The sequence below is a fragment of the Symphalangus syndactylus genome, chromosome 9 (genome assembly GCF_028878055.3).
Source record: "Symphalangus syndactylus isolate Jambi chromosome 9, NHGRI_mSymSyn1-v2.1_pri, whole genome shotgun sequence".
In the NCBI taxonomy this organism is placed as follows: Eukaryota; Metazoa; Chordata; class Mammalia; order Primates; family Hylobatidae; genus Symphalangus; species Symphalangus syndactylus.
The window spans coordinates 86,484,693-86,508,931 of record NC_072431.2 but is presented as its reverse complement, the minus strand read 5'-3'; the positions used below and the strand labels follow the sequence as shown (position 1 = coordinate 86,508,931).

Here is a 24,239-nt window from a genome sequence, read left to right as displayed (position 1 = left end):
TGGAGTCCCCACAGCTGATGGTGGGGTGAGCCTGGCATGCACGGCTGCGCTGGACTCCAGGCTGTGGGGGAAGGTGCCTTTATTGCCCAAGCCCACCCCTCACTTGGCTTTGCCCTGGGCAGCCACAGCCTCCATGGCCTTCCGCACCGTTTCCTCATCACCCAGGAACTGCATGGGCTTGGTGGGCTTCAGCTCCTTGTTCAGCTCATACACAATGGGGATCCCCGTGGGCAGGTTCAGCTCCATGATCGCCTGGTCTGACATCCCTATGCCGGAAGGAATAGGTGTCCTTAGCCCCTCTGTCCCCAGCCTGTTCACACAGCAGACACTATGTGACCTTTATGGGCCACAGAGCCAGTTCCCCTGGCACCAATTCCTTCCCAGCCCTGAGAACAAGGCCACAGAAATGTTGCCGAAGGTCAAGGCGTAACTGAGTGAGACCGAGCAGCCTACAGAAATAGCCCAGTGGTGAAACAAATGGGGACTTCAGCCCCACCCGAGTGGCTGTGATCTGTGGTGGTGCTGTCCATAGTTCCCTCAGCCCAGTGTGACTCCAGCCAGACTGAAGTTGAGGGTCAGGAAGGACACTCGCCCTTTGGTTTCTTTTTTTCTTTTCTTTTTCTCTTTTTTTTTTTTTTTTTTTTTTTTGAGATGGAGTTTTGCTCCTCTTGCCCAGGCTGGAGTGCAGTGGCACGATTATGGCTCACTGCAACCTCCACCTCCTGGGTTGAAGTGATTCTCCTGCCTCAGCCTCCCAAGTAGCTGGGATTACAGGTGAGTGCCACCACACTCGGCTAATTTTGTATTTTTAGTAGAGATGGGTTTCACCATGTTGGTCAGGCTGGTCTCAAACTCCTGACCTCAGGTGATCCGCCCGCCTCAGCCTCCCAAAGTGCTAGGATTAGAGGAGTGAGCCACTGTGCCTGGCACCCTTTGGTTTCTAAAGTGCTCTAAATTCTAGACATCCTGAACAGAGGAGCAAGTGCAGAATGGAGCTGGAGGAGGGACAGGGAGGCTGAGCCTGGTCGAAACCTGACCCTGCCTGCCTCCTGCAGCCCCTGAGCTGGGAATAGCAGCTCGACCTTTGATATTCGCGCCACTCCACCCCCGCTCCGTGCAGGAGGGTTTAAGAAAATGTTCTCTGGGGAGTCAGGGACTCCCACTGAAATCCCTCAAATTCACCACCAAAAGTGCGTCCCCTTTCCCCAAACCAGGCTGTGGGAGGGTCATGGGGCTGCATGAAGTCTCCAGAAGGGAGAGGAGGCAGGTGGTCCTTCCCTCTGCCTGGCCCCAATGCCAGGTGCCAGGTGTCCATGTTTGGAGTGGGCAGGCTTGGGGCTGGCTGGGTCTCCGGGGCCTGCTGGTCTGGGTGCTCTGGCCAGCCGCCCATAGGCCCTAAGAGCAGGAGGTCTGGGGCACACCGTTCTAGCCTTTCCAGGACTCAACAAGCTTTAAGGTCATTCAGATGCTAATTGAGACTGCCCTGGTGTCAGAATACTAAGGTGGGAGGTGGCGTGGAGGTGCCAGTCACTCTGGGTGAGGCCTCGCTACGCCCCTGCATCCTAGGCCCATTTGTCAGCCCTTGCTCTTCAGTGGGAGCCCAGCTGTAAGCCCAGAGTCTGGCCACTCCATAGTCTTGCACCCCTCTTTTGATTGGTCTTTCTTTTGCCCAGAGAGGGGCTCCAGAGGGAGGTAGGTGGTGAAGCTCATGCAGGGATTCTGAGGACCTGATGGGGGAGGGCCCTGTGAGGGGTCCAAGCCTACATCAAGAGGCAGTCAGTACCAGGGGGAGCTCCCCACCACCCCAGAAAAGGGAGAGGCCCAGAGATGGAGGTGGCTTGTCCAGGGCCCCACAGTAAGCTGAGATTTGGAGCCAGATGCTCTAAGCCCAGCCCCTCCGTTTCCTAGCTGGGTGTCCCTGGGCAGATGCCACCTTTGGAGCCTGCCCCGCCTCGGGACACAGTGAGCTTCGAGTGCAGTCAGCCCCTGTGGAGTGTGTCCCAGTTACACAGAAATGGGGAACATTTCACAAAACTAAAAAATGGCTTCTCAGCCCTCCTTTTTCAGTGAATGATGTGGAGCCCCACACCTAGAAAGCAGCCTGGTCCATGGGCGAGAGCCTTTGCTGAGATAAGCCAGCTGGGACTGCTGCCCACCCACCCTGCCCAGGCTCCCGAAGGCGGCCTCACCTTCCAGGTGCTTGACAATGCCCCGCAGGCTGTTCCCGTGGGCTGCAATGAGCACTCGCTTGCCGGCCTTTATCTGGGGAACAATCTCCTCGTTCCAGAAGGGCAGGGCCCGGGCAATGGTGTCCTTGAGGCTCTCGCAGGTGGGCAGTTCCCCGGGCTTCAGGCCTGCGTACCGACGCTCCTGGGGGACACAGGCACGCTGCTTTCCCTCCCAAGCCAGTGTGCCCCCACCCAACTCCCCACCCTGCAGCTTCCCAGAGGCCTTCCCAGCGGAGGCAGCCCACCTTGCTAATGGAGTTGTAGTAGGGGTGCTTCTCGTCCATCGGGGGTGGCGGGATGTCAAAGGAGCGCCTCCAGATCTTCACCTGTTCCTCCCCGTGCTTGGCGGCCGTTTCTGCCTTGTTGAGGCCTGTGAGGCCCCCGTAATGCCGCTCATTGAGGCGCCAAGTGCGCACCACAGGCAGCCACATCTGGTCCGTGCCGTCCAGGATGGCCCAGAGGGTGCGGATGGCCCGCTTCAGCACCGACGTGTAGCAGATGTCAAACTCCATCTTGGCGTCCTTGATGGCCGTGGCTCCCCGCTTGGCCTCCTCGGTCCCCTTTTCACTCAGCTCTGCATCAAACCAGCCACAGAAACGGTTCTCCTGGTTCCATGTGCTCTCGCCGTGCCGGACCATCACAAGGCGGTGAGTGGCCATGGTGGCAGCAGGGACCACAGAGGACTCTGGACGGGGACGGCTGCTTCCCAACACTCCCAGCTTTATAATAGTGTCTTCCCAGCCCCCACCCCAGCCAACTGCCGATCAGCATTCCAGGCGGTGGCAGGTGACCAGTAGCTGAGCTGCTGGGGGCTGGGGGCCAGGGGAGTGTGCAGGCCAAGAAGCTGTGCTTAAAATAGCCCCGCGCATCCACCAGCTCCTGGCCTGGGTTCAGGTGGCATGTCTGTAACCAGCTGGCACCCAGAGCCCAGGCTGAGTGGGGCTGCTGGTCAGGGATGGGCATGAAGGGCAGAAGTCTGGGCCAGGGGAGATGGGGGTAGCAGGGACAGAGGGGCTCTCCAGGGCAAGGCTCAGTGGCCTCATCAGCCATTCTCTGCTCAGACAGAGGCACAAACAAAATCCCAACCCCTTTCTCCTGTGACTGACAGCCAGGCTGGGAGGGGGCCCTCAGCAGGCAGAGGAGGAGAGCCAGAGGAGCTGGTGCAGGCCACAGCTTTGCGGAGAGGAGTCTGGCCTTGTGGGAGGTACCAGGCAGCAGCAGCAGAATGGGCAAGGGCTGGGGCTGAGCCGGGTTTCCAGGACAAAAGGGGAAAGGGTCCCTGTCTTTCCTCTGGGGTCCCTTTGTCAAGGTCTCATCCATACATGCCACATGCTCCCGCCCTATCTGCCCTCACCCAAGCCACGCTCACCCTCCTAGCTGAAACCACCTTGAAAAAGAGAAATCCAAGGGGGGTTGGGGGTAGGACTGAGGACTGTCAGAAGTCTTGATTGTTAGGTAAATGCTCAGCTTAGCAGGAACCCACAATGTAGGCTGAAGGGTGGCATGGAGTTGAGTCCAGGACCAAGACTTCTGCATTCAGGTTTGGGGGATGAGGGCCACCAGGGCAGGGAAGAGACTATAAGCAATAAAGTCACAGTTGGGGCCCTAATGAAGGGGCCGTGGCCAGACCCTTGGGCATGGGCCCCATTCAGGGCCTCCCACTTCCTCCCACCCCAGTGACCACACTGTCACCTGCGACACTTCTGGTAACAGGAGAGAGTGGGTGAGAGGCCAGCAGAGGGACCACCACTCTGAGACTTGGATCTGAGTGTGCAAGAAACCCTTGACAGGCCTCCCTCCATCCCTGCTGGCCCACCTGGGGAGGGGCTCCTGGCTTGGGGCCTGTGAAGCTAAGGCTCTGTACCCAAAGGTTGGCACACAAGTCCCAGTGGGCAAAGTCCTGTCGGCTGCCAGGACCCCCAAGGCTGGCAGGTGGAACCCATCCCTCCTAGCAGTGCCATGCACAGGTCTCACTATTCCACACTGGTCCTGACTGAAGCCACGTCTCCTCATCTTCTTTTGTCCCTTCGACTCACTAGCCCAACTAAACATGACTGAGGACCAGGCTCTGGCAGTCCCACAGGGAACAGACATGAAGCCCATATTTCAGTGGAGGAGGGATCGTACCAGCAGCTAAACATGCCTACCATAGATAGCACCAGATGCTAGGAATAAGGACCATAATGTACTGGGAGAGATGGGAAAGGAGAGGCCAGGGACAGCCGTGAGGTGACATGTGAGTGGAAAGAGCAGAGTGCAAAGGCCTCAGCTATGATGAGTCCTACAGGGAGAGCAGTCCAGGTAGAGGGGTTGGCAAAGACCCAAGCCCTACAGAAAGCAAACAAGCTGGGGCAGCGACCATCAGGGGCACATGGCAGAGAGGTGGGCTTTGTGTCCCAGCACAGTGGGAATCACTGGAGACTTTGAAGCATGGTCATATTTTCAAGTCACTTGCAGCTGTGTAGGAGTGGAAGTAGAAGCTGAGTACCCTGCAGATCTCAACAGCTTTGATGAGAACAAGGCCGCTTAGCCAGGGCTGGGTGCAGAAGCGGTGGCAAGGATCCCCTAGACCTGGGAGACCTCACTGCCAACCAAGCAGGAGGTGTCAAAAAGGAAAGGGGAGCCCAGAGAAGAGCTGGGCTTCGGGAAAGCAAGCCCCTGCTTCTGACCCTTGGCTCCGGCTTGACTCTCCTTTGATTCATTTGACAAGTAGTTGCTGGCCTCTGCACTGTGCCAGAGCTTTCTTGGAGGGGTACAGGGGTAGGAAAACCAAAAGCCACCCTCGGGGCCTCCATCCAGGAAGGCATGGGATGGTGGGCGGCAAGGAAGGCTGCTGAGTCAACAAGGTGGTCCCAGGAAGGTGGAGGGAGCATCTTCCCATGTCTCTCCCACTGACAGCCACCAATCCTGGACAGATGCAGGAGCAGTTCTCAGTAGGCAGATGAGAAAAGGAGATCAGATTCAAAGTTCTGCAGAGAAGTGGTGAGGTAAACAGTATTGCCTAGCCTGGACACACAGGCGGCTTGAAACCTCAAGTACACCAACAGAAGGAGCTCCAGGAATAATCAGAGGAGTGGGACGTGAAGCCCCTCGAGGTCAGCGAGTTGGGGGAATCCCTCCAATTTTTCCTTTCTTCTCTACCCCAGCTCCTGGGCAGTAACATGGAGGTGGCAGTGGTGGCACAGTGACGGTAGTGTGAGCTGGGTAGGCACCTGAAACCTGAAAGGGTAACGCTACCCTCTGTCTAGAGGAGCCATGGCCCCAAGAGCATGGGGCAACCGCCTTCTGCGGCTCCTTTCTGCCCCCCTGTGCTGGGCCCTGGATGCAGTTTCAGGGAGTATGCAGCAGGGTAGGAAAAGAGCCCCAGATTTGTGGCTGGAGGTCTTGGAAGGGATGTCTCAGGGAGCTGTTGTGTTTCAGGGAGAGTACAGAGAAGGGAGAGATGGAGTGATCCGATAAAGTGATACGTGAACTCATCGGCTTGCTGCCAAGCTGCGCACGGGGCTGACCCTAGATGCACAATGCAGGTCCCAGACTGACCGGTGTAGACACAGGACTAATATGACTAGTAGTGCAAACACTTTAAACAGTCAACATTCTGCTTAGGATTTAAACAAGGTCCAGAGTCTTAACATAATATTTAAAATATCCAGGATATAACCCAGAGTATGAAAACCAGGAAAATCTCAACATGGGAGAAAAGAAGACGACCAATACGTGCCCATCCTGAGATGATTCGACTATTGGAATGATCAGATACAGACTTTAAAGCAGCTATTTATAACCAGCCTTCAGAAAGTATTGGTGAATATTCTTAGAATGGAAATGACAAAGGATGGAGTCCATACATTTGATGATAGTTTGAAACAATATATAAACTTACAAACCAAGAAGCTCAGTGAACCACACAACTGGATAAATTAACAACAAAAGTCCAAGCTTAGACACATCATAAAGAAACTTCTGAAAACTAAAGACCAAGAAAAATAAGATCAGCCAGAGAAAAATGATACATTTCATTCAGATGAACAATTCTTTGAAAGACTGGATCTTCGCCAGAAACTATAGAGGCCAGAAAGATGTGGAACATTTTTAGTTTTGAAATAATTGTCACCCAAGAATTCTATATCCAGTAAAAATTTCTATTTTACTGGAATAAAAGAATGAAGTAAAATAAAGACATTCTCAAATGAAGGCAAGCTGAGGAAATTCATAACCAAAGAATCTGCTTAAAAAAAATGTTAAACCAAATTCTTCATACAGAAGAGATTACTGGGGGAAATTCAAAACTTTGGGAATGCAGGAAGAACATCATAAATGGCAAAAGTCCACATAAATATTAAACTATACTTCTTTAAGAGTTATGTGATGGCTGAATTAAAAGTCATGATACTATCTGATGGAGGCTTCAATGTATATAGATGTAAGACAACTAGAACATGAGGGGAGAAGGGTGAAGGGACCTAGATGGTAGTGAGGTTTCTACATGCTACTTGAAATGGCAAAACATGAATTCTAAATTGACTGTAAGAGTATGTGTATTTGGCCGGGCAGGGTGGCTCATGCCTGCAATCCCAGCATTTTGGGAGGCCAAGGTGGGTGGATCACCTAAAGTCAGGAGTTTGGGACTAGCCTGACCAACATGACAAAACCCTGTCTCTATTAAAAATACAAAATTAGCCAGGTGTGGTGGTGCATGCCTGTAATCGCAACTACTCGGGAGGCTGAAGCAGGAGAATGTTTGAAATCGCGAGGCGGAGGTTGCAGTGAGCCAGATTGTGCCATTGCACTCCAACCTGGGCGACAAGAGCGAAACTCCATCTCCAAAAAAAAAAAAAAGTATGTGTATTAAAACCCCTAGAACCACCACTATGTGTGTGTGTGTTGGGGGGATGTGTGTGTATAGGGAGAAGGAGAGATAGGAGGGAAGGAAAAAAGGAAAGAAGAAACAGCAATGGAAAACAGGGAACAAACAGAAAACAACATAATGGTAGATCTAAAGCCAAACATTTCAATAGTTGCATTAAACATAAATGGCCTCATCACGCCAATTAGACATATTATCAGTTTGGATTATAAAAACCAAATTCTATGCTGTCTTTAAGTAACTAAGTAACTCACATTAAATGTAACAGGATACAAGTAGGTTAAAGTAAAAGGTAACAACTCATTCTCTGAGGGCAGTATTACCCTGATACCAAACCCAGACAAACAATCTAAGAAAACTACAGACCAATCTCTTATGAGTACATATGCAAAAATTGAGAGTCCAGGGAAAAATCCTTCACACTATGGTTAATTGATTTTTGACAAGGGTGCCAAAATAATTCAGTGAGTAAAGAATAATATCTTTAACAAATGGTGCTGGGACAAATGGATTTCCACGTGCAAAACAATGAATCCCCACTTGACACTTACATAAAAATTAACTCAAGGCCGGGCACGGTGGCTCACACCTGTAATCCCAGCACTTTGGAAGGCCAAGGCGGGCGGATCACAATGTCTGGAGATCGAGACCATCCTGGCTAACACGGTGAAACCCCGTCTCTACTAAAAATATAAAAAAATTGGCCGGGTGTGCTGGTGGGTGCCTGTAGTCCCAGCTACTCTGGAGGCTGAGGCAGGAGAATGGTGTGAACCCGCGGACAGAGCTTGCAGTGAGCCGAGATCGCGCCACTACACTCCAGCCTGGGCGACAGAGCGAGACTCCGTCTCAAAAAAAAAAAAAAAATTAGCCGGGCTTGGTGGTTTGTGCCTGTAGTCCTAGGTACTTGGGAGGCTGAGGCAGGAGGATTGCTTGAGCACAGGAGTTTGAGACTGCAGTGAGCTATGATCATACTACTGCACTCCAGCCTGGGTGACAGAGCAAGAGCCTGTTTCTGGGGAAGACAAAGAAACAAACAAACTATAAAAGAAAGCAAAAAAAACTTTGTGATTTGGGGTCAGAGATAGGACTCCAAAAACATAAGAAAAAAACTGGTAAACTGAATAAACTGATAAACTGGACTTCACAAAAATTAAATACATTTACTATGAAAAAAACAGTGCTAAAAGAAGAAAGATAGTCTACACACTGGGAAAAAATATTTACCAATCACCATAGTGGCACATAAAGAACTCTCAAGATTCAACAGTAACAGATGGGCATGGTGGCTCATGCCTGTAATCCCAGCACTTTGGGTTTTGCCATGTTGGCCAGGCTGGTCTCGAACTCCTGACCTCAGGTGATCCGCCCACCTTGGCCTCCCAAAGTGCTGGGATTACAGGTGTGAGCCACCGTGCCTGGCCAACAATTCCATTTTTAAAATGAGACTTGAACAGCCACTTCACCAGTGAGGACATAGAAGCCAGTGAACAGATGTTCAACGTTATCAGGCATTAGGGAAATGAAAATAAAACTACAGTGAGCTACTGTTATGTACCTACTACTAGAAAAGCTAAAGTTAACAAATACTGAAACTATCAAGTGCTGACAGGGATACAGAGCAACTGCCTACTGTGGTGTTTAACTTACAGGGGTGCTTACAACGCTGGTGGACTGCAAAATGACAGACACACTCGGGACAACAACTTGGCTCTTATGAAATAAACATATACTTACCAAATGACCCAGTAATCCTGTGCCTATTTACCCAAGAGAAATGAAGACCCATGTGTTACACAAAAACCTGTACATGCATGTCTGTAGCAGTACGATTCATAATCTCCAAACCCTGGAAACAACCCAGATGTTTTTTTCTTTTTAGGCGGACTTGCTCTGTCACCCAGGCTGGAGTGCAGTGGCACAATCTCAGCTCACTGCAACCTTGGCATCCCAGGTTCAAGCAATTCTTATGCCTCAGCCTCCCGTGTAGCTGGGAATACAGGTATGAGCCAACATGCCCAGCAAATTTTTGTATTTTTTGTAGAAATGGGGTTTTGCCATGGTGGCCAGGCTGGTCTCAAACTCCTGGCCTCAAGTGATCCACCCGCCTCAGCCTCCCAAAGTGCTAGGTTACAGGCATGAGCCACGGCATCCGGCCACAACCCAGACATTCAACACCTGAATGGATGAACTGTAGAACACCCATGGCACGGAATAAAGTACAAACTCAACATACCCAGCAACCTGCAGGAATGTCAAAGGCATTAGGCTGCGGGGAGAGGCCAGTCCAATGGTTAAATATAGTTTGGTTCCATTTACATGACATTCTAGAGAAAGCAAAACTATAGGGATGTAGCACCGCTAAGTGGCTGAGGGTAGAGAAGCACGTGACCACAATAGGACAGCATGGGAAGTGTTCTGGGGATGGACCTGGTGTGCCCTACATGTGCAAAAACTGCACCCCAAGAGTCAACTTTACTGCATGTTCATTTTCAAAATATTTTTTAATGTGATGAGTGGTCTGGGAAATCCTCGCCTAACAAAGTGACTTTTGATTCAAGGCCTGAAGAAAGGGAGGGCCCTCTCCAGGTGGATGACACGGCCAGGGCAAAACCTGAGGCCAGAGTGTGCCTGGGGATATGAGGGACGTGGAGGGCACCCATGTCCAGCCCACCTCAGTGCTTCTGCCTCAGTGAAAAGAGGAGGGAGTTGGCCACAAGGGGGCCTGGGTGCATCAAATAGGAAGCTGGTGAGTCAAGCAGCTCGGGGCCAGTGGGGCTGGAGAGATGCCAGAGCCAGGAGCTATGTGTGGACTTAGGGTTTGGAACCATTAAAGGGCTCTGCAATGGGAGTGGCAGGATATGACCTATTTTTGAGACACTGTGCTGAGAACAGGCCTTAAAGGCAGAAGCACAGAGCCTGGCTTGGGGCGCTGCAGTACTGAATCCCCATAGTTGAAAATTATCTTCCTCCTAACTCCTACCCAGGCCCTCTCCCTCTCCAGATGCCTACAGCACACCAGACAGTAGGCTCCTTGCTGTCAAGAACCAAGCCTCCAGCTCATGGCTCTCAAACGCAGCGCAGGTATGCACGGTTCTCTTCTGGGCACTCTGGGTAGGGTGCCCTGCAGGAGCCATAGTAACTGCAGTGCAACTGATGGGACACTGCACATCAGGGACCACTTGCCATTCATGACTGCAGGCCCCGCCACGGCTCCACGAAGTGGGCCCCGCTCACATCCCATCCAGGGCAGGAATGTGAGCCATGAGGAGGCTAAGAGCAGACCCAAGGTCACACAGCGATGAGGCTGGCACCAAGGGCTCCCACCTCACCACACCCTGCAGCACACAAGCAGGGGCTCAACTGATCCTTCAGGCACAACTGACCTCCGGCAGAGCCAGGCCCTGGCAGGGAGGGGTGAAGGTGGGGGTCGGGGGGGGCAGCATATCTGCCTGGAGACATTCAGTGGCCAGGTTGGGGGCAGCCCGATTTCCTGAGTGGAAGTGGGGGACACAGGCAGGCTCAGGCATTTCTCTGCTCTGGAGGAAGGTACTCAAGGCCCAGGTGTCTGAAGATGTCTTCCTCTGAAGCCGCATGGAAAAATGTCTTCTGCAACAGAAGCAGGACTTCCGTGACCTAGGAGTCATGCCACTGCTGCTTCCCTGCAGGAAGACTGAGGGCAGGGGAAGAGCCCAGAGCTGAGGTGGGGTGTGCTCTTGAGGGCCAGGAACTGCGTGTGGAGACCCAGATTCAGGTCCTATGGGTTTCAGGCTAGAGGGGTCCGGGGCCATTTCAGATTGTGGGTCAGAGAGCAGACTATGGGTGCTGTTTGCTGTCCCCAGTCCCCAACAATGTACCTCCTCCGGGTCAAACAGCCCATGGCTGTTCAGCCACAGGCCCTTCTCCTTCCGGCTGAAGCGGCGCAGCTCCCGCTGGAAAAGCTGCAGGGAAGGGATTGTCCTCAGCAGGGCTGGCCCAGCCCCACCCCCAGGCGGCCCAGCGGCACACTGCCTACCTTGGAGCCAGTCCAACCGAGCAGGGCGAAAGGGAACTGGCTGATGGGTGCGACTACCAAGTCCACCCTCACAGCCTTCCAGGATGGGCAGGGCCTCGTGGATCCCCCAACAGCAGCCCCTGGAGGTTGTGGTAGGCGGAAAATGCAGAAACTTCTCTCAAAAGCGTCCATGTGGCTCTGTTGGGCCAGGCGGGTAGGGGACTCCCAGCGGCTGTGCTGGTGCTGGTGGTATAGGATGAGGCCCTGTGGGGAGAGGCAGGCGTGGCTGAGACTACCCCATGGTGCGGAGAGAGCAGGAGGCGGTGGCATTGGCCAGCGGTGGCTCTTGGGGAGCAAGGAGGCCCTCACCTGGTCCTGCAGGCAGCGCATCACTCTGGGCAGCAGCCCCGCCTCCTGACCCTCCTTGGGGTGGGTGATGAGGAAGTCCACGTCATGGCCCTGCAACTTCCCCCTGTGGGGGCCAGTCTGACTCTGACTCAGGGACACAGCCCGCTCAATCCAGCCCCAGGCCACATCCTTTCCAACGAGTGGGAAGGCCCGCTTCAGGGTCTCCGACTCGGGTCCCTTCACTGGGGAGGGGTCTGAAGCCAAGCCAGAGGGGCACGTTGGGCCTTCTTACCTGCGGAAGCCGCCAGTCAGCGTGACGGTGGCCCCAGGCAGGGCCTGCCCCACAGCTTCCTCCACCGCCTGCTGCAGGGCATCTACATCGGACCGCAGGACTGGGGTGCTCAGGTCCTGGTGGTGCTGGAGCCCTGGGGGCAGCACCGGCCCTCCTGACTCACCCAGCCTGCCCAACACGCCAAGCCCCCATCCCTCACCAGCATGAGGTGGTCACCCTGGGGCCCCATCGTTGCAGGACCGGGAGAGGCCTCCGAGGAAGGTGAGGCTAGGGCAGGGAGCAGAATGAGATCCCAATCTAAGCATGACACTATCTTCTCTCCCCCTTTAAATATTAAACTTTTGAGACAGTTGTAGATTCACTCACAGTTAAAATAAATAGCACACGGAGATCCCATGTGCCTTTTATCCAGCTCCCCCAAAAGGTTAACACCTTGCAAAACTATAATTTTGCAACCAAATATAAGGATACTGATGTTGATACAGTCGTGCCACAGGCTATCTCTTTTGATGCCTGTTTTTCCTTATGCATAAAGTGGGACCAAGAGGTGGTAAAAGGATGGAAGATGGCTTTGCCACGACGAACGCCTCACTCTGGCCTACTTCTGTTTCCTCACCTATCAGCCTCCCACACCCAGTTAAGGAGAGGTTTATTTATTTATTTGAGATGGAGTCTCGCTCTTGTTGCCCAGGCTGGAGGCCAGTGGCACAATCTGAGCTTACTGCAACCTCCGCCTCCCAGGTTCAAGTGATTCTCCTGCCTCAGCCTCCCGAGTAGCTGAGATTACGGGTGTCTGCCACCATAGCCAGCTAATTTTTTATTTTTAGTAGAGACAGGGTTTCGCCACGTTGGCTAGGCTGGTCTTCAACTCCTAACCTCAGGTGATCCACCCGCTTCGGCCTCTCAAAGTGCTGGGACTACATAAAGATGTGAGTCATTGCACCCAGCTAAGGAGAGGTTTAAATGTGAGGAACACCAGCACCGGGCACAGTGAGCTCTCCATAAATGCTGCTAACCATTCCTGACTACTCTTGTCGTAGGGAGAGGCGATCAAGAGGAACCAGCTCTGCGGGTCTCACTTCCTGTCAGCTGAACTGGGCAGTGGCCCGGGGGAAGATGTGCGAAGAGGCAGTGGAGCTGGCAGTGCCTGCTGGGCTGTGGAGATTGCTTCAGCAGAGCCCTCAACCCAAGGGAGGTCCCAGATGGTGTGGCCAGAGTAGCCAGGCAGGCCATGCAGAGAGAACAGAGGATCTGCTCAACACCTGCCACTTGCCGGCTCTCACAGGGGAGCTTACAAATTTATTCCTTCCCACTTTTTTTTTTTTTTTTTGAGATAGGGTCTTGCTCTGTCACTGACGCTGGAGTGCAGTGGCTCAATCTCAGCTCATTGCAACTTCCACCTTGGCCTCAAGGCTTGACCTCCTCAGCCTCATGAGTAGCTGGTACTACGGGCATCCACCATCTCGCCTGGCTAACTCTTGTATTTCTTGTAGAGACGGGGTTTCACCCTGTTGCCCAGACTGGTCTTGAACTGCTGAGCTCAAGCGATCTACCCACCTTGACCTCCCAAAGTGCTGGGATTACAGGTGTGAGTCACCATGCCCAGCCTTCCTTGTCCATTTTACAGAAAATGTAACAGACTCAGAGAGGTTACGTCTTGGGCAATGGTCACCTACCTGGCAAATGGTAGATAGGACTCAAACCCAGGCCTAACAAACTCGAAAGCTGATGTTCTTTCCCCTGCTCGGTGCCACCTCTGCAGGCCTCCATGTACCAGGCACCACACTGGGCAGTGTGCCCAAGGCCCAGGCTGTCCCCGGTCACTGGTCAAAGTCTAACCACTAGGCGGACACAAGCCCCTGGCATATCATGGAAATTGCTGTGGTCAGCATCGTCCACTGAGAAAGGGCTGTGATAGATCCTGACTGCACTGGGTGGAGACCCCAGGAAGCCCACCACACAAGGCTGCTGCCAAACCCTCTGCACCAGCCTGCTCCCTTCCCTCTAGGGAGTTGGTGCTGAGGGATCCAGGGTGCAGTTTAGGGAAGCCCAGGGCCCAGCCTCTCTGGAGGGCTCACCCGCTTTCTGCTGTTGGGTTAGTTTCTGGGGCTGCTCTCGGAGGTCATCCAAGGTTCGCAGTCCTTCCCGGTACCACCGGTCAGCAGTCCTCACACCGACCCCGAAGATCTGGGTGAAGAGCTGTGGGGAAGGAGCATAGCCCGGTTGGGCAGAGCTCTCATGGCTGGACTCAGATGATCACCGGCTCTGGGACAGTGTGGCCCATGGAGCACCATGCACCAGGCAGGCGCCGTCCCCACTCGCAACCTGCCCTAGACCGCAGGGCAAGGATTCAAACCTGGAGCCTGACTACCCAGCCTGCCGTCTCAGGGAACAAACCCACGCACACCCCTCTCCTCTCCTCTATGAAAGGGACTTACACAGCTCTAGCCTGTGATTCCAACATAACCAAAACAGTCACCCTAACACATCAGCACGAGGGGCTCCTAAGTCACTGGAAAAACCATGCCTCTCCCACCTAACAGAAGGTAGAACAAATTTCTGTGGTTCTCCTCCTTAGCAAACAGCAAAAAACAATGAGGAGTTAACAATCAAAAGGGTGGATTTAGGAGCAGAGCTGGCAGGGCTGGCTGGGGCGCTCACATATCTCCCCACAGAGGGTGGGCCCCAGCCCAAGCATGTCACCTGCTTCAGGTCAGCCACTAGAGTCCCTCCCTAGGAATTCTGGATCTGAGACTGAGGGCAGGCCCACACAGTGGCAGAAGCTGTATCCTGTGGCAGCCGAGCACCTTTTGTAGCCACATTTCCAACTGATGGGGGGAAGCTGGTGCATCGCAAGAGAGGGCAAAGCCACAGTGCAGAGGGGCAGAGGGGAGGAGGAGTGGCCTGGTGATACCCAGGTCGCTGAGCCCAGTTCTCCTGCAGACCGGCCACAGCCCTCCCCATCCTGGGCTCTGCTGGCCCGCCTTTCCTTGATTTTGTGAACCAACGGTGTGGGGTGGGTCACTGTCACTTGTAACCCAAAGATCCTGACTAAAAATGATGAGATTAACCCAATTATATTGTTAATAAACTTCTCATTACTAATGTAATTTTCTGCCAGCCTAGATGCCTTCAGGGCTGGGGCTGAGGCTGACAGTGAAAGTACTCACTAACCTCCCTCCACTTTAAGGGGATTTCATCATCTTCAGGCCCCTCCCTCCCACACTCACCATGGTGGCCCCACTCATCTGGTCCCCTGTCCCTGCCAGTGCCCCTTGCCCCTTTCCCTGCATATTTGAGCCCATTTGCCCTGCACACATTGCTCAAGTCTCTCCTCTTCAAAGCCCTCCCTGTCAATCCTGACAACATTCTGTGTGACCTCCCAAGGCCACATCCACCCAGGAAGCCACACTTCACTGACAGTTATCCATGTGGCCACTGCTGTGACACCTCCAGCCACAAAGCCAGTTGGCAGAAGGGTGTCAAAGCAGACACACCCAAGGCATCCAAAAGAGCTCAGATGGCATTTCCCTATCAGACCAGGAGTGAGCAGAAACAGAGGGAAGGTGGCCATGGAAACAGGCAGGCTGACGACACTGAGAAAACAACATATAAGGTCCTGCAGAAGGCGGGCAAGGGCAAGCCCAGTGCGCTCAGTGGCAGCACCCAAGGGTACATTTGGTTCAGAGTGCTCTGTTTAGGATGCCACAGCATGTAATCTACTTGAGAATATTCCATCAAAAATAGTCGAGGCAAAGCAAAATGGCTCATGCCTATAATCCCAGCACTTTGGGGGCCAAGGCAGGAGAATCATTTGAGCATAGGGGTTTGAGACCAGCTTAGGCAACATTACCAAGACCCCATCTTTACGAGAAAGATTTAAAAATTAGCCTGGTGTGGTGGCGCGTGCCTGTAGTCCCAGCTACTCCAGAACTGAGGTGGGAGAATGGTTTGAGCCCAGGAAGTCAAGGCTGCCGTGAGCTGTGATCGCACCACTGTACTCCAGCCTGGGCGACAGAGCGAGACCCTGTCTCAAAAACAAAAAAAACAAAAACCCCCAAAAGCCAGATGGTGCTGAGTGATCTAGAAAATTCTGTCCTCAAAACAAGCTTCTTCCTTGCCTGTCTCCACTTGGCTGCCTTGTGCATATCAGGTGTCAGCTTAGCTGCTACTTCCTCAGCAAGACCTTCTCTGACCCCTGGGCTGGGTCAGCTGCCCCTGCTTGCCTCCCCGTGCATGGTGTGGACTGTGTTGTCATTCCCAGGGCAGGACATTCCTGGGGCAGGTCTGAGCCCCGCCCTGCGCACCTTCATGGTCTGGTACCTCTCTGAGCGCCGAACTCTCTCCACCTCCTCACACACTCCATGCTCTAGCAGCTCCTGGGGGAGGGAACAAAGCAGAACTCTAAGCCTGAGGGCGTGGGGAGAAAGAGAAGGGCAGGGAGTTAGGGTCAGGGCTGGGGGCCCAAGAACTGAGGCAGTCCCCTCCAACACCCTGCAGAGACAACTTTGTGGGGTCAGGGTCCAGTAGGACTTGGAAATGGAGACTGTGCCCAGGGAGGTGACCAAAGTTGCTGCCACACAGCTGGGAGGCCAGGGCTCCAGCCTCAAAGCTTCTTCGGGCCTGGAGTTACAACAGCTGAGATGCCAGGTAACGTGGATCATCTCTCAGTCAAATAACTCCCAAGATACATAAACAATTGCTTTTCAGAACATGTGAACTCAATACTACTTCATTTAAAAGCATCTTCTGTCACTATGTATTCTCACAATGAAAGTGCACTAAAGGACAACTAAACACACTGGGGCACTGAAAAGAGATGCTCACACTCAGGGTGCTCTCTTTCATTCCACTGTGGAGGGCAGTTTGGGACTAATGACAATGACAACAGTGTCACCCCTAGCCCTGCCAGGCCCCTTGCAGCGCCATTCACAGGGTCCTCTAAGCCACCCAGGGGTAAATGGCTGGTGTGCACAGGAGGAATCTGAGCACAGAAGGTGGCTTATTGAGGCCTTGGAGCAGTGTCAGCACTCACGACTGTCTGTCCTCACCCACCCCCACAGCACCCTCTGCTGTCTCACCAGGCCCCAAGGCCTCCCTACCCACCCACTCGCCCTGCTAGGATGGTAAGCACCTACCTGGACAACCCTAGAGGAGTGTTCTCCAAGGTGGGGAAGCCCCTGCAGCTGGCTCAGGGTTGTGACAGGGCTGGCAAGGGCCTTGAGCACCGAGGCTGCTCTGCAGAAGGTGAGGAGGCGGCCCTCACTGCCTTCAAAGCCCGCTGCCTCAGCCAGTGTCTCCAGAGCCTCCTGCAGGGAGGGGCCCTAGGTAAGGGGCAGGGTGCGCAGCTCCAATCCCCCAGCTACCACCCATCTGTGCCCTTGTCCCCAACCCCCAGGGCTGGCCAAGGCTCACAGAAGCAGCTTACCGAGAGGCCAGTGTTGTGGTGCGTGAGGGGCGTGGGGCGCTGGCAGGCATAGGCAGGCATCCATGCTGGGCTCAGAGGCCCCTTCCTTGGCCCAGCCACCTGGGGATGGGCAATAAACAGGTCACTGTGAGGCTGCAGGGCTGGCAGGAGAGTCAGGCCGTACCCAGGCTTTGTTTCTCCTGGGGTGTCCAACTCAGGCCCTCTGGAGCTCATGGGACAGAGGTGGGGCTGAGGGAGGCACTGCCCTGCAGAACAGGCTGTGGACGGGGCTCCTCATGCCAGGGTAGCAGCAATCACATCTGCCAGCCCTGTGGGCACTTCTGCTGCTGCTGCACATGATGCATGTGCTCCATCACCCCAATCCTCACAACCAAGCGGGCTGGGGATGCTGAGGCCTCGGAGGCTAGGGGCTTGCCCCACAACCATGGCTCACAGGCTGCGCCAGGATTTGAACGCAGGCAACCCGGCCCCAAGCCCACACCTGTCAGAGGCTGGGAGCCTTATAGCATCCTGAGGACAGGCTCCTGCTAACCCATGGGTCATCCTGCTGGGAGTTGCTGTGTCATCTACTTGGTGAGGAAGAAAGGCCTGAAGAAGGTAAAAATAAGTGGACCCCAGAATTTGCACCAGTGGTGAGAACAGAAGCTGAGATGGCCTGGCCCCCTCAGCCCCTGCTGTGGTTCCTCTACTGGCTTATAGGGGGCCCCTGGTGATCTGGGTAGAGTCTTCACTGCCCACCTCCTCTGAAGGACATTGAGGCATTGCTGCCATGTCACCTGTCCCAGCTGAGCAATGGCGTACACTAGGGCTTTCACTGTAGCCCTGACTCTAGTCTTCCACCCAGCTCACCTCCAGGCGGTGCCGGCACTCCACAGGTACAGGCTGCCCGGCTCCCAGGCTCTCTGTTAACCAGCTTATGTCCACCAGAGCTGGCGGGGTGCAACCCGGGGGAGCAGCTGCCATCCTGCGCTCCTGCCAGCTGACGGCCTCCTCTGCTGAGGTCTCTTCCATCACAACATGTGTCGCTTCGGAGCTGGCGGAGGGAGTTGGGAGAGAAGGAGGAGGGTGAGGCCCAGAGCCCTCCCTGGTTGGCACCAAGCCTTCATTCTTGCCGTCCCTTCAGCATGGTGAGTGACCATTCATCCTGCAAATGTCACCTCCTCCAGAAAGCCTTCCCAGCCCCTCCTCCTGGTAGATGAACACCTCCACCACTCAGCCCTCAGAACTGTAGTTCTCTGCCGTGGCTATGTTCACAAGCACAGCCCAGTCTTGTGCTCTCTCCCTCCCTCTCCACCTCAAAGAAAGGAATTCCTTAGGGTCGGGACCAGGTGGTCTTCATCTAAGAGCAAGGGTTTCAGCAGAGATGCAGGAGCCTGTTTGGGTCTGAACCCCAGCTCTGCCTGCCACATACTTGTTTGGCTCTTGGGCAAGCCACGTGTCTATACTTTGATTTCCTCTTCTGTAAAGCAGAGATAACATATCTACCCTGTGGGGTTGTTGTACAAAGATAGTGCCTTGTACACTCTAAGCTGCTATCATCCTCTCCTGAGTGGGTCTGGCGCACTACTGATCCCTGATAATGTTAAAAAATCAAACACAACTGTGGGGGAATACTAGCCCCAGGTTCGTTTGCTCTCTCAACCTCCAAACTAGGGGGCACCCCCAGCTCCCTTACTCTGGGTGTTGTCTCTGTAGCCGCCATTTTTTCTCCTCTTGGTTCCCTTCCTACAGGAGCGTCTCAGTCGTGTTATTTACTCAGGCCTGAGGACAGAGGAGCCTGCGGGCTCCGGGCCTCTTGAGAAGTCAGTCTCGCTCACAGGTGGGACATAGCCCAGGCAGAAGGGCTGTTAGCAAATACGACTGCTTTTTTTTTTTTTTTTTTTTTTTGAGACAGAGTCTCGCTCTGTCGCCCAGGCTGGAGTGCAGTGGCGCGATCTCCGCTCACTGCAAGCTCCGCCTCCCAGGTTCATGCCATTCTCCTGCCTCAGCCTCCCGAGTAGCTGGGACTACAGGTGCCCGCCACCACGCCCGGCTAATTTTTTGTATTTTTAGTAGAGACGGGGTTTCACCGTGTTAGCCAGGGTGGTCTCGATCTCCTGACCTCGTGATCTGCCCGCCTCGGCCTCCCAAAGTGCTGGGATTACAGGCGTGAGCCACCGCGCCCGGCCTACTGCTTATTAATTACCCCTGACCTCTGGTTTTGATTCTCGCAGTGATCCTTTAAAACACGCCTGGCCCTAATTAATAGCACCCTTTACAGAAGAGGAGATGGAGGCTCAGGGAAAGGTCACAAGACCACGAAGTGCCACAACAAACTTAGAATCCAAAACCACAAGCGCCACGGAAGACCTCGCCGCGCCGCGCCGCCCCGCACCTGCAGGCGTCAAGGACGCGGAAGCCTTTGGAGCGCGCCAGGCGTGTGAGGAAGGCCCGGCGGCTGCGACCCATGCGAGGCTCGACCAGGTAGATGGCGACTCCGGGGAAGCACGTCGAGGGCGGCGTGGAGGAAGCGGCATCGTCGCTAGGTGACCCGACCCGCTCTCGCCGCCGTTTGGGGAGCATTGGGACCACAGCCTCCTGCAGCGCGGAGGGAACGCAGAGGGAAACGCGAAGCAAGACGGCAGGAAGCCCCAGTGAGGCTGACGGAAGCGGGCTGGCGGGCCGCAGGCTAGAGGAGGACGTGGCCCCGCCCTATGCAAATGAGGCCTCTCCGTGGGACTCGCTACTTGGGCCAGTCGGAGCGCTGGGGAGGGTCCGGGCTCCTACAGGATTGGGTGTCCCGGCCGCTCCGGAAGACCCGCCTCAATGCAGATAACAGCAGAGGACCCGCCTTTTATTTAAATTAATATCTCGGAAAGCGCTGTTCGGCCCCATTGGCCTCCGGGAGGAGAGGCTGGGCTGGAGCGGGGCGGGAAGGGTGTTGGAGGGGGTGGAGGAGGCGGGGTCAAGGGGGCGTCTTCGGCTAGTGAGGGTGGACTGGGACCTGGGCCCGGGCGGAGCGGGGTGGGCTGCGTCCTCGGCGCCGGGGCTGGGTCTAGGGTTGAGCCGGCGGCTCGGGGCGGACGCGTGCGGGCCCTGCCCGATCCCTCTGCGCTCGGGACTGTCACACGGAAGCCGGCGGACGCAGGACCGACACGCTGGTCTCCAATTCGCTGGTGGGGCGGTCGCTTCAAACACGCGGGAAGATTTTTCGGTCGAATGGCATTAGGACAACTGGCGGGCCATTTGGAAAAATAGAAGTTGGTGCCCTTCCTCATTCCTTAACACCAAAATAAATTCCAGATGGGTCAAACATTTCCATCTAAAAAGGAAACCAAAAACGTACTGGAAAAAAGTCGGTGAATGTTTTTATGATCTAAATATCACAATAAACTTGGAAACACTAAAGGAAAAGAATGATAAACTGGACTACAGACAAATTTTAAATCTGATTAAAAATTAAAGTCAGAAGATAAACTGGGATAAAGTGTGAGATATTTTGGAATTAAGATTATCTCATGATAATCTTATCAAATTGTCCATAGATAAAAAGACAATAATTTAATAGAAAAATTAGCGAAGAAACTCATGTAGATGATTCTCAGAAGAAATCCTGGTCAGTAAATTTATGACCAGAGTGCCCAACCTGTCCAGTCGTTACAGAATACCTAAATGAGAATATCTTCAGTTGTGGGTTTATCAAACATTCAAAAAAATTGACCACACGTGTTGAAGGTGCGAGGGAATTGGCAATCTGTAGGAGGGACTGTGGAAGCCAATAACCACATCCAACAAAATGAAAACAAAATAACACACATTGATCCAGCAATTCCTTTCCCAAGATTGGGATTGCATTGAATCTATAGATCAAGCTGGGGAAATCTGATGTGTTGATAATATCAAGTCTTCTGTCTATCTTGTTTAGATATACTCCATTTGTAATCTCTGTTACGGTAGTGTGTCACTGCTCAGCCTAACCAATGGGACACGCCAGATCAGATGCAACCCCCTTTCTCATGCCTCTCCTCATCACTGCCCCATCGTCCTCAGTCTTGAGCCCCAGACTCCCTGAGCACCCATCCTTTTTCTTTGGCCCCTCTCTGATATCTTTAGTGGGCTGGCTCTTCCCTATCTCTGCACTCAGAGCACAGGGCTGAGGGGAGTGGGGGAGGTGGCTCAGCCTGGGCATCCTCTTGACCTCCTACACCATCTCCCAGCCTCCTAATTCATCTACCTCTTCAGGGCTGTAGAGATTCCTGGGCCTCAGGACCCACATACAGAAGCCAGGAGGCCTGCGTATGGTCCCTCTCTCCCCATCCTCCCCTTGTGCCAACAGGGATGGGCAGGCTCTAAGGGTCTTCATCTGTGGATCTGGCTCTTACCCTTCTCAAGGAGGAGGCTCTGCCCAAATGTCCCCTGAGCAGATCCCTCTAGCTGTCTAAAACCATTTCCATTCCTTTTAATGTTCTCTGTCTGGCCAGAGCACCTGGGCTCCCCTTGGAGCCCTTGTTCTCTCCTGGGAAGGCAGAGGCAGTTTTTAAGTCTATCAGACCTGAGTACTTAAAACACTGGGCAACTGTGCAAAAATGTTTGTGCAAGAAATCTCATCCAAATGACAGTGGAAGAAACCGCCTAGCTTAGAAATCAGCCAGGCCCTCTGAGTGGTTGCTGCAAAGTGTCTGCTAGGACAACATGGGGCTGAAGGAGTCATGAAGATTGGCCAGTGGGGGCAAGAAGGGGTGAGGAGGTGGGGAGAGAGAAGGACTTGCCTGTTTTGCAGGACGAAGATGTGCCGTATACCCAGGGAAAGGTGGCCTGCCATGGAGGTGAAACCGCCTTTGCAGAATTGTAAGTCATGAGAGAAATCTAACATGACTGACTCCCTCTTGCTTCTAACCTCACAGGCTAAATTGGTTTTCTTATTTCTTTTTTTTCTTCTTCTTCTTGTAGTGCAGAGGCCAACATAACTATGAGAGGAATTTAGTTTATAGTTAAAGGCAAGAAAAACTGACCCCCTCCTTGTTTGGAGATTGAAACCACATTCATAAGACAAGGTTAGAATTGTGGTGGGGCCTGAACTTTGCTAAAGAATGGGCATAAACCGCTACCTGCCGTTGCTCACTTAGCTTGCTTTTCTATAATGCTTACTGCCCTGGAGTCACATAGCCAGAAATCTCAAGATTTTTAACCTCTCCAGCTGCTCATATAGAAGCCGGGCACAGTGGCTCACACCTGTAATCCCAGCACTTTTGGAGGCCAAGGCGGGTGGATCACTGGAGGTCAGGAGTTCGAGACCAGCCTGGCCAACATGGTGAAACTCTATCTCCTAAAAATACAAAAAAATTATCTGGGAGTGGTGACACATGCCTGTAATCCCAGCTACTCAGGAGGCTGAGGCAGGAGAATCGCTTGAACCCGGGAGATGGAGTTTGCAGTGAGCTGAGATTGCACCACTGCACTCCGGCCTGGGAGACAGAGCAAGACTCTGTCTCAAAAAAAAAAAAAAAAAAAAAAAAAAAAAAAATCACTATTACGAAACCTAAAGAACTTTGAGATATTTTCTAGATTTAGAATTTTAGCAAACCAAGAGACACCACCTGGACCTGTGACCCACACCAGGAAACTGACTCAGCTGCTTGAAGATAATTTTGACACCTCTGTGATTTCATCCACTGCCAATCAGTTGTCTCAGTTCCCTAGTCCCCTGCCTGCTGAAGCACCCTTAAAAACCCTAGCCTCTGAATTCTGGGGGAGGTGGTTTTGAGAATTATCTTTCATCCTCCTTGCTTGTCTGGCCCTGCAATTACGAAACTTTCTCTGCTGCAACAGTGTCCCCACTGGAGAACATGGCGAGGGGGTGTCCCTGCTGGAGGATGGTTGGGGAGGGGGTCTCTGCTTGAGGATGTGGGAGGTATACCTGCTGGAGGAGGGGTGAGGGAGAGTGCCCCACTGGAAGATGGGAGTGGGGCACAGTGGGGAGCCATACTAGGGCCAAGAATATCCCCAGGACTGGATGTAGCTTTTGCAGCTTAAACAAGAGGCATAGTCACGAGGGCAGGTTAGGACTTGGGTGTGTCCAAGAGGCACTTGGAAGGATTTGCCCTTCCCAGAGGGTGGCCCTTGAGCTATGGAAGAGATCCCACTGAAAGGAGATGGTTAGTTTATCTCCTGCATGTTGGAAATTGTCTTTGAGTTTCCATCTTCAGTGGGCCTGGTTTCCCTGTACTGGTCTGTGGTGGTCACTGTGGGAAGGCAGTGAGGAGTGGGTCTGGGGAGGGAGAGGGACTGCCACAGGGGCAGCAGTGGCCACCCCCCACAGGTCCAGACCATCCCCTCTCCAGAGTACAGTGGAGCAGGGTACACCTAAGAGCTCCAAATAATACTTATGCCCAGGCCCCTCCCCAAATAATCCAGTTTAATTGGTCTGGATATGGCTTGGGCATTGGCATTTTATTATTATTAATTTTTTAGAGGCAAGGTCTCACTCTGTCACCTAGGCTGGAGTGCAGTGGCACAATCACTCTTGGCTCTTGTGCTCAAGTGGTACTTCTACCTCAGATACCTGAGTGGATGGGACTACAGGCATGTGCCCCACACCTGGCTAATTTTTTTAAGTTATTTTTTGTAGAGATGGGGGTCTCACTGTGTTATCCAGGCTGGTCTCAAACTCCTGGCCTCAAGCAGTCCTCCCACCTGAGTCTCCCAAATTGCTGGGATTACAGGTGTGAGCCACCAAACCCAGCCAACATTGGCATTTTTAAAGCTCCCCAGTGACTGTGTGGCCAAGGTTGAGACTCACTGCTCTAGAGGGAGGGGACCTTTCAGGGAGATGGAGACCCTGACAAGAAGTTTACGTGTATAAAAGTAAGAGCTGAGAACCACCTGAATATCCAGTGACCAAGAGCTGGTGGAATAAATGTTGCTGTGTTCATACTGTGGAATATTATGCAGCTATTAAAAGTGATTCTGTGAAGTTTTACTCTTAATCACCCAAAACTGTAAACACTCCAGATGTTCTTCACCCAGGGAACGGCTTCACACTGGTGTGTGCATCCCATGGAATGCTAAGGAACATTGTGATGAAAGGAACCGGTAATACAGCAGCT

The 24,239-nt window shown here is 53.3% G+C and overlaps 2 protein-coding genes across 11 annotated transcripts; both read right to left on the bottom strand.

Moving 5' to 3' along the window:
• Nucleotides 1-62: 62 nt before the first annotated feature.
• Nucleotides 63-4,733, bottom strand: PGAM2 (phosphoglycerate mutase 2). 2 transcript variants are annotated; one of them, XM_055293294.1, is made up of 4 exons: nucleotides 4,710-4,733; nucleotides 2,474-2,749; nucleotides 2,190-2,370; nucleotides 63-266 (listed from the first exon to the last, which is right to left on the bottom strand). In XM_055293294.1, the coding sequence occupies exons 2-4, from the start codon at nucleotides 2,738-2,740 to the stop codon at nucleotides 100-102; spliced, it is 615 nt and encodes a 204-aa protein (XP_055149269.1). In that variant the 5' UTR covers nucleotides 2,741-2,749; nucleotides 4,710-4,733; the 3' UTR covers nucleotides 63-99. The 2 variants fall into 2 exon arrangements, with proteins under 2 accessions (XP_055149269.1, XP_055149268.1); XM_055293293.2 differs by lacking the exon at nucleotides 4,710-4,733 and having other exon boundaries at nucleotides 2,474-3,388.
• Nucleotides 4,734-9,577: 4,844 nt separating this feature from the next.
• Nucleotides 9,578-19,841, bottom strand: POLM (DNA polymerase mu). Of its 9 annotated transcripts, none has more exons than XM_063609606.1 (11): nucleotides 19,529-19,828; nucleotides 18,004-18,187; nucleotides 17,155-17,253; nucleotides 16,865-17,035; nucleotides 16,034-16,105; nucleotides 13,805-13,925; nucleotides 11,727-11,859; nucleotides 11,456-11,558; nucleotides 11,108-11,350; nucleotides 10,950-11,033; nucleotides 9,578-10,701 (listed from the first exon to the last, which is right to left on the bottom strand). In XM_063609606.1, exons 1-11 carry the CDS (start codon nucleotides 19,714-19,716, stop codon nucleotides 10,615-10,617), a joined length of 1,485 nt encoding a protein of 494 aa, XP_063465676.1. In that variant the 5' UTR covers nucleotides 19,717-19,828; the 3' UTR covers nucleotides 9,578-10,614. The 9 variants fall into 9 exon arrangements, with proteins under 9 accessions (XP_063465676.1, XP_063465673.1, XP_063465671.1 ...); XM_063609603.1 differs by having other exon boundaries at nucleotides 16,865-17,050; nucleotides 19,529-19,809; XM_063609601.1 differs by having other exon boundaries at nucleotides 9,578-11,033.
• Between the last annotated feature and the right edge of the window lie 4,398 nt (nucleotides 19,842-24,239).

Excerpts from the sequence above, each read along its gene's own strand:
- PGAM2 (XM_055293293.2), bottom strand. The coding sequence starts at position 2,887 with ATGGCCACTCACCGCCTTGTGATGGTCCGGCACGGCGAGAGCACATGG. Across the intron at positions 2,371-2,473 it reads ACTACAACTCCATTAGCAAG|GAGCGTCGGTACGCAGGCCT; the intron begins GTGGGCTGCCTC and ends TGTGTCCCCCAG. Across the intron at positions 267-2,189 it reads CATTGTCAAGCACCTGGAAG|GGATGTCAGACCAGGCGATC; the intron begins GTGAGGCCGCCT and ends CTTCCGGCATAG.
- POLM (XM_063609599.1), bottom strand. The coding sequence starts at position 19,716 with ATGCTCCCCAAACGGCGGCGAGAGCGGGTCGGGTCACCTAGCGACGAT. Across the intron at positions 17,051-17,154 it reads ACCACAACACTGGCCTCTCG|GGCCCCTCCCTGCAGGAGGC; the intron begins GTAAGCTGCTTC and ends CCCCTTACCTAG. Across the intron at positions 16,106-16,864 it reads ACTCCTCTAGGGTTGTCCAG|GAGCTGCTAGAGCATGGAGT; the intron begins GTAGGTGCTTAC and ends TCCCTCCCCCAG.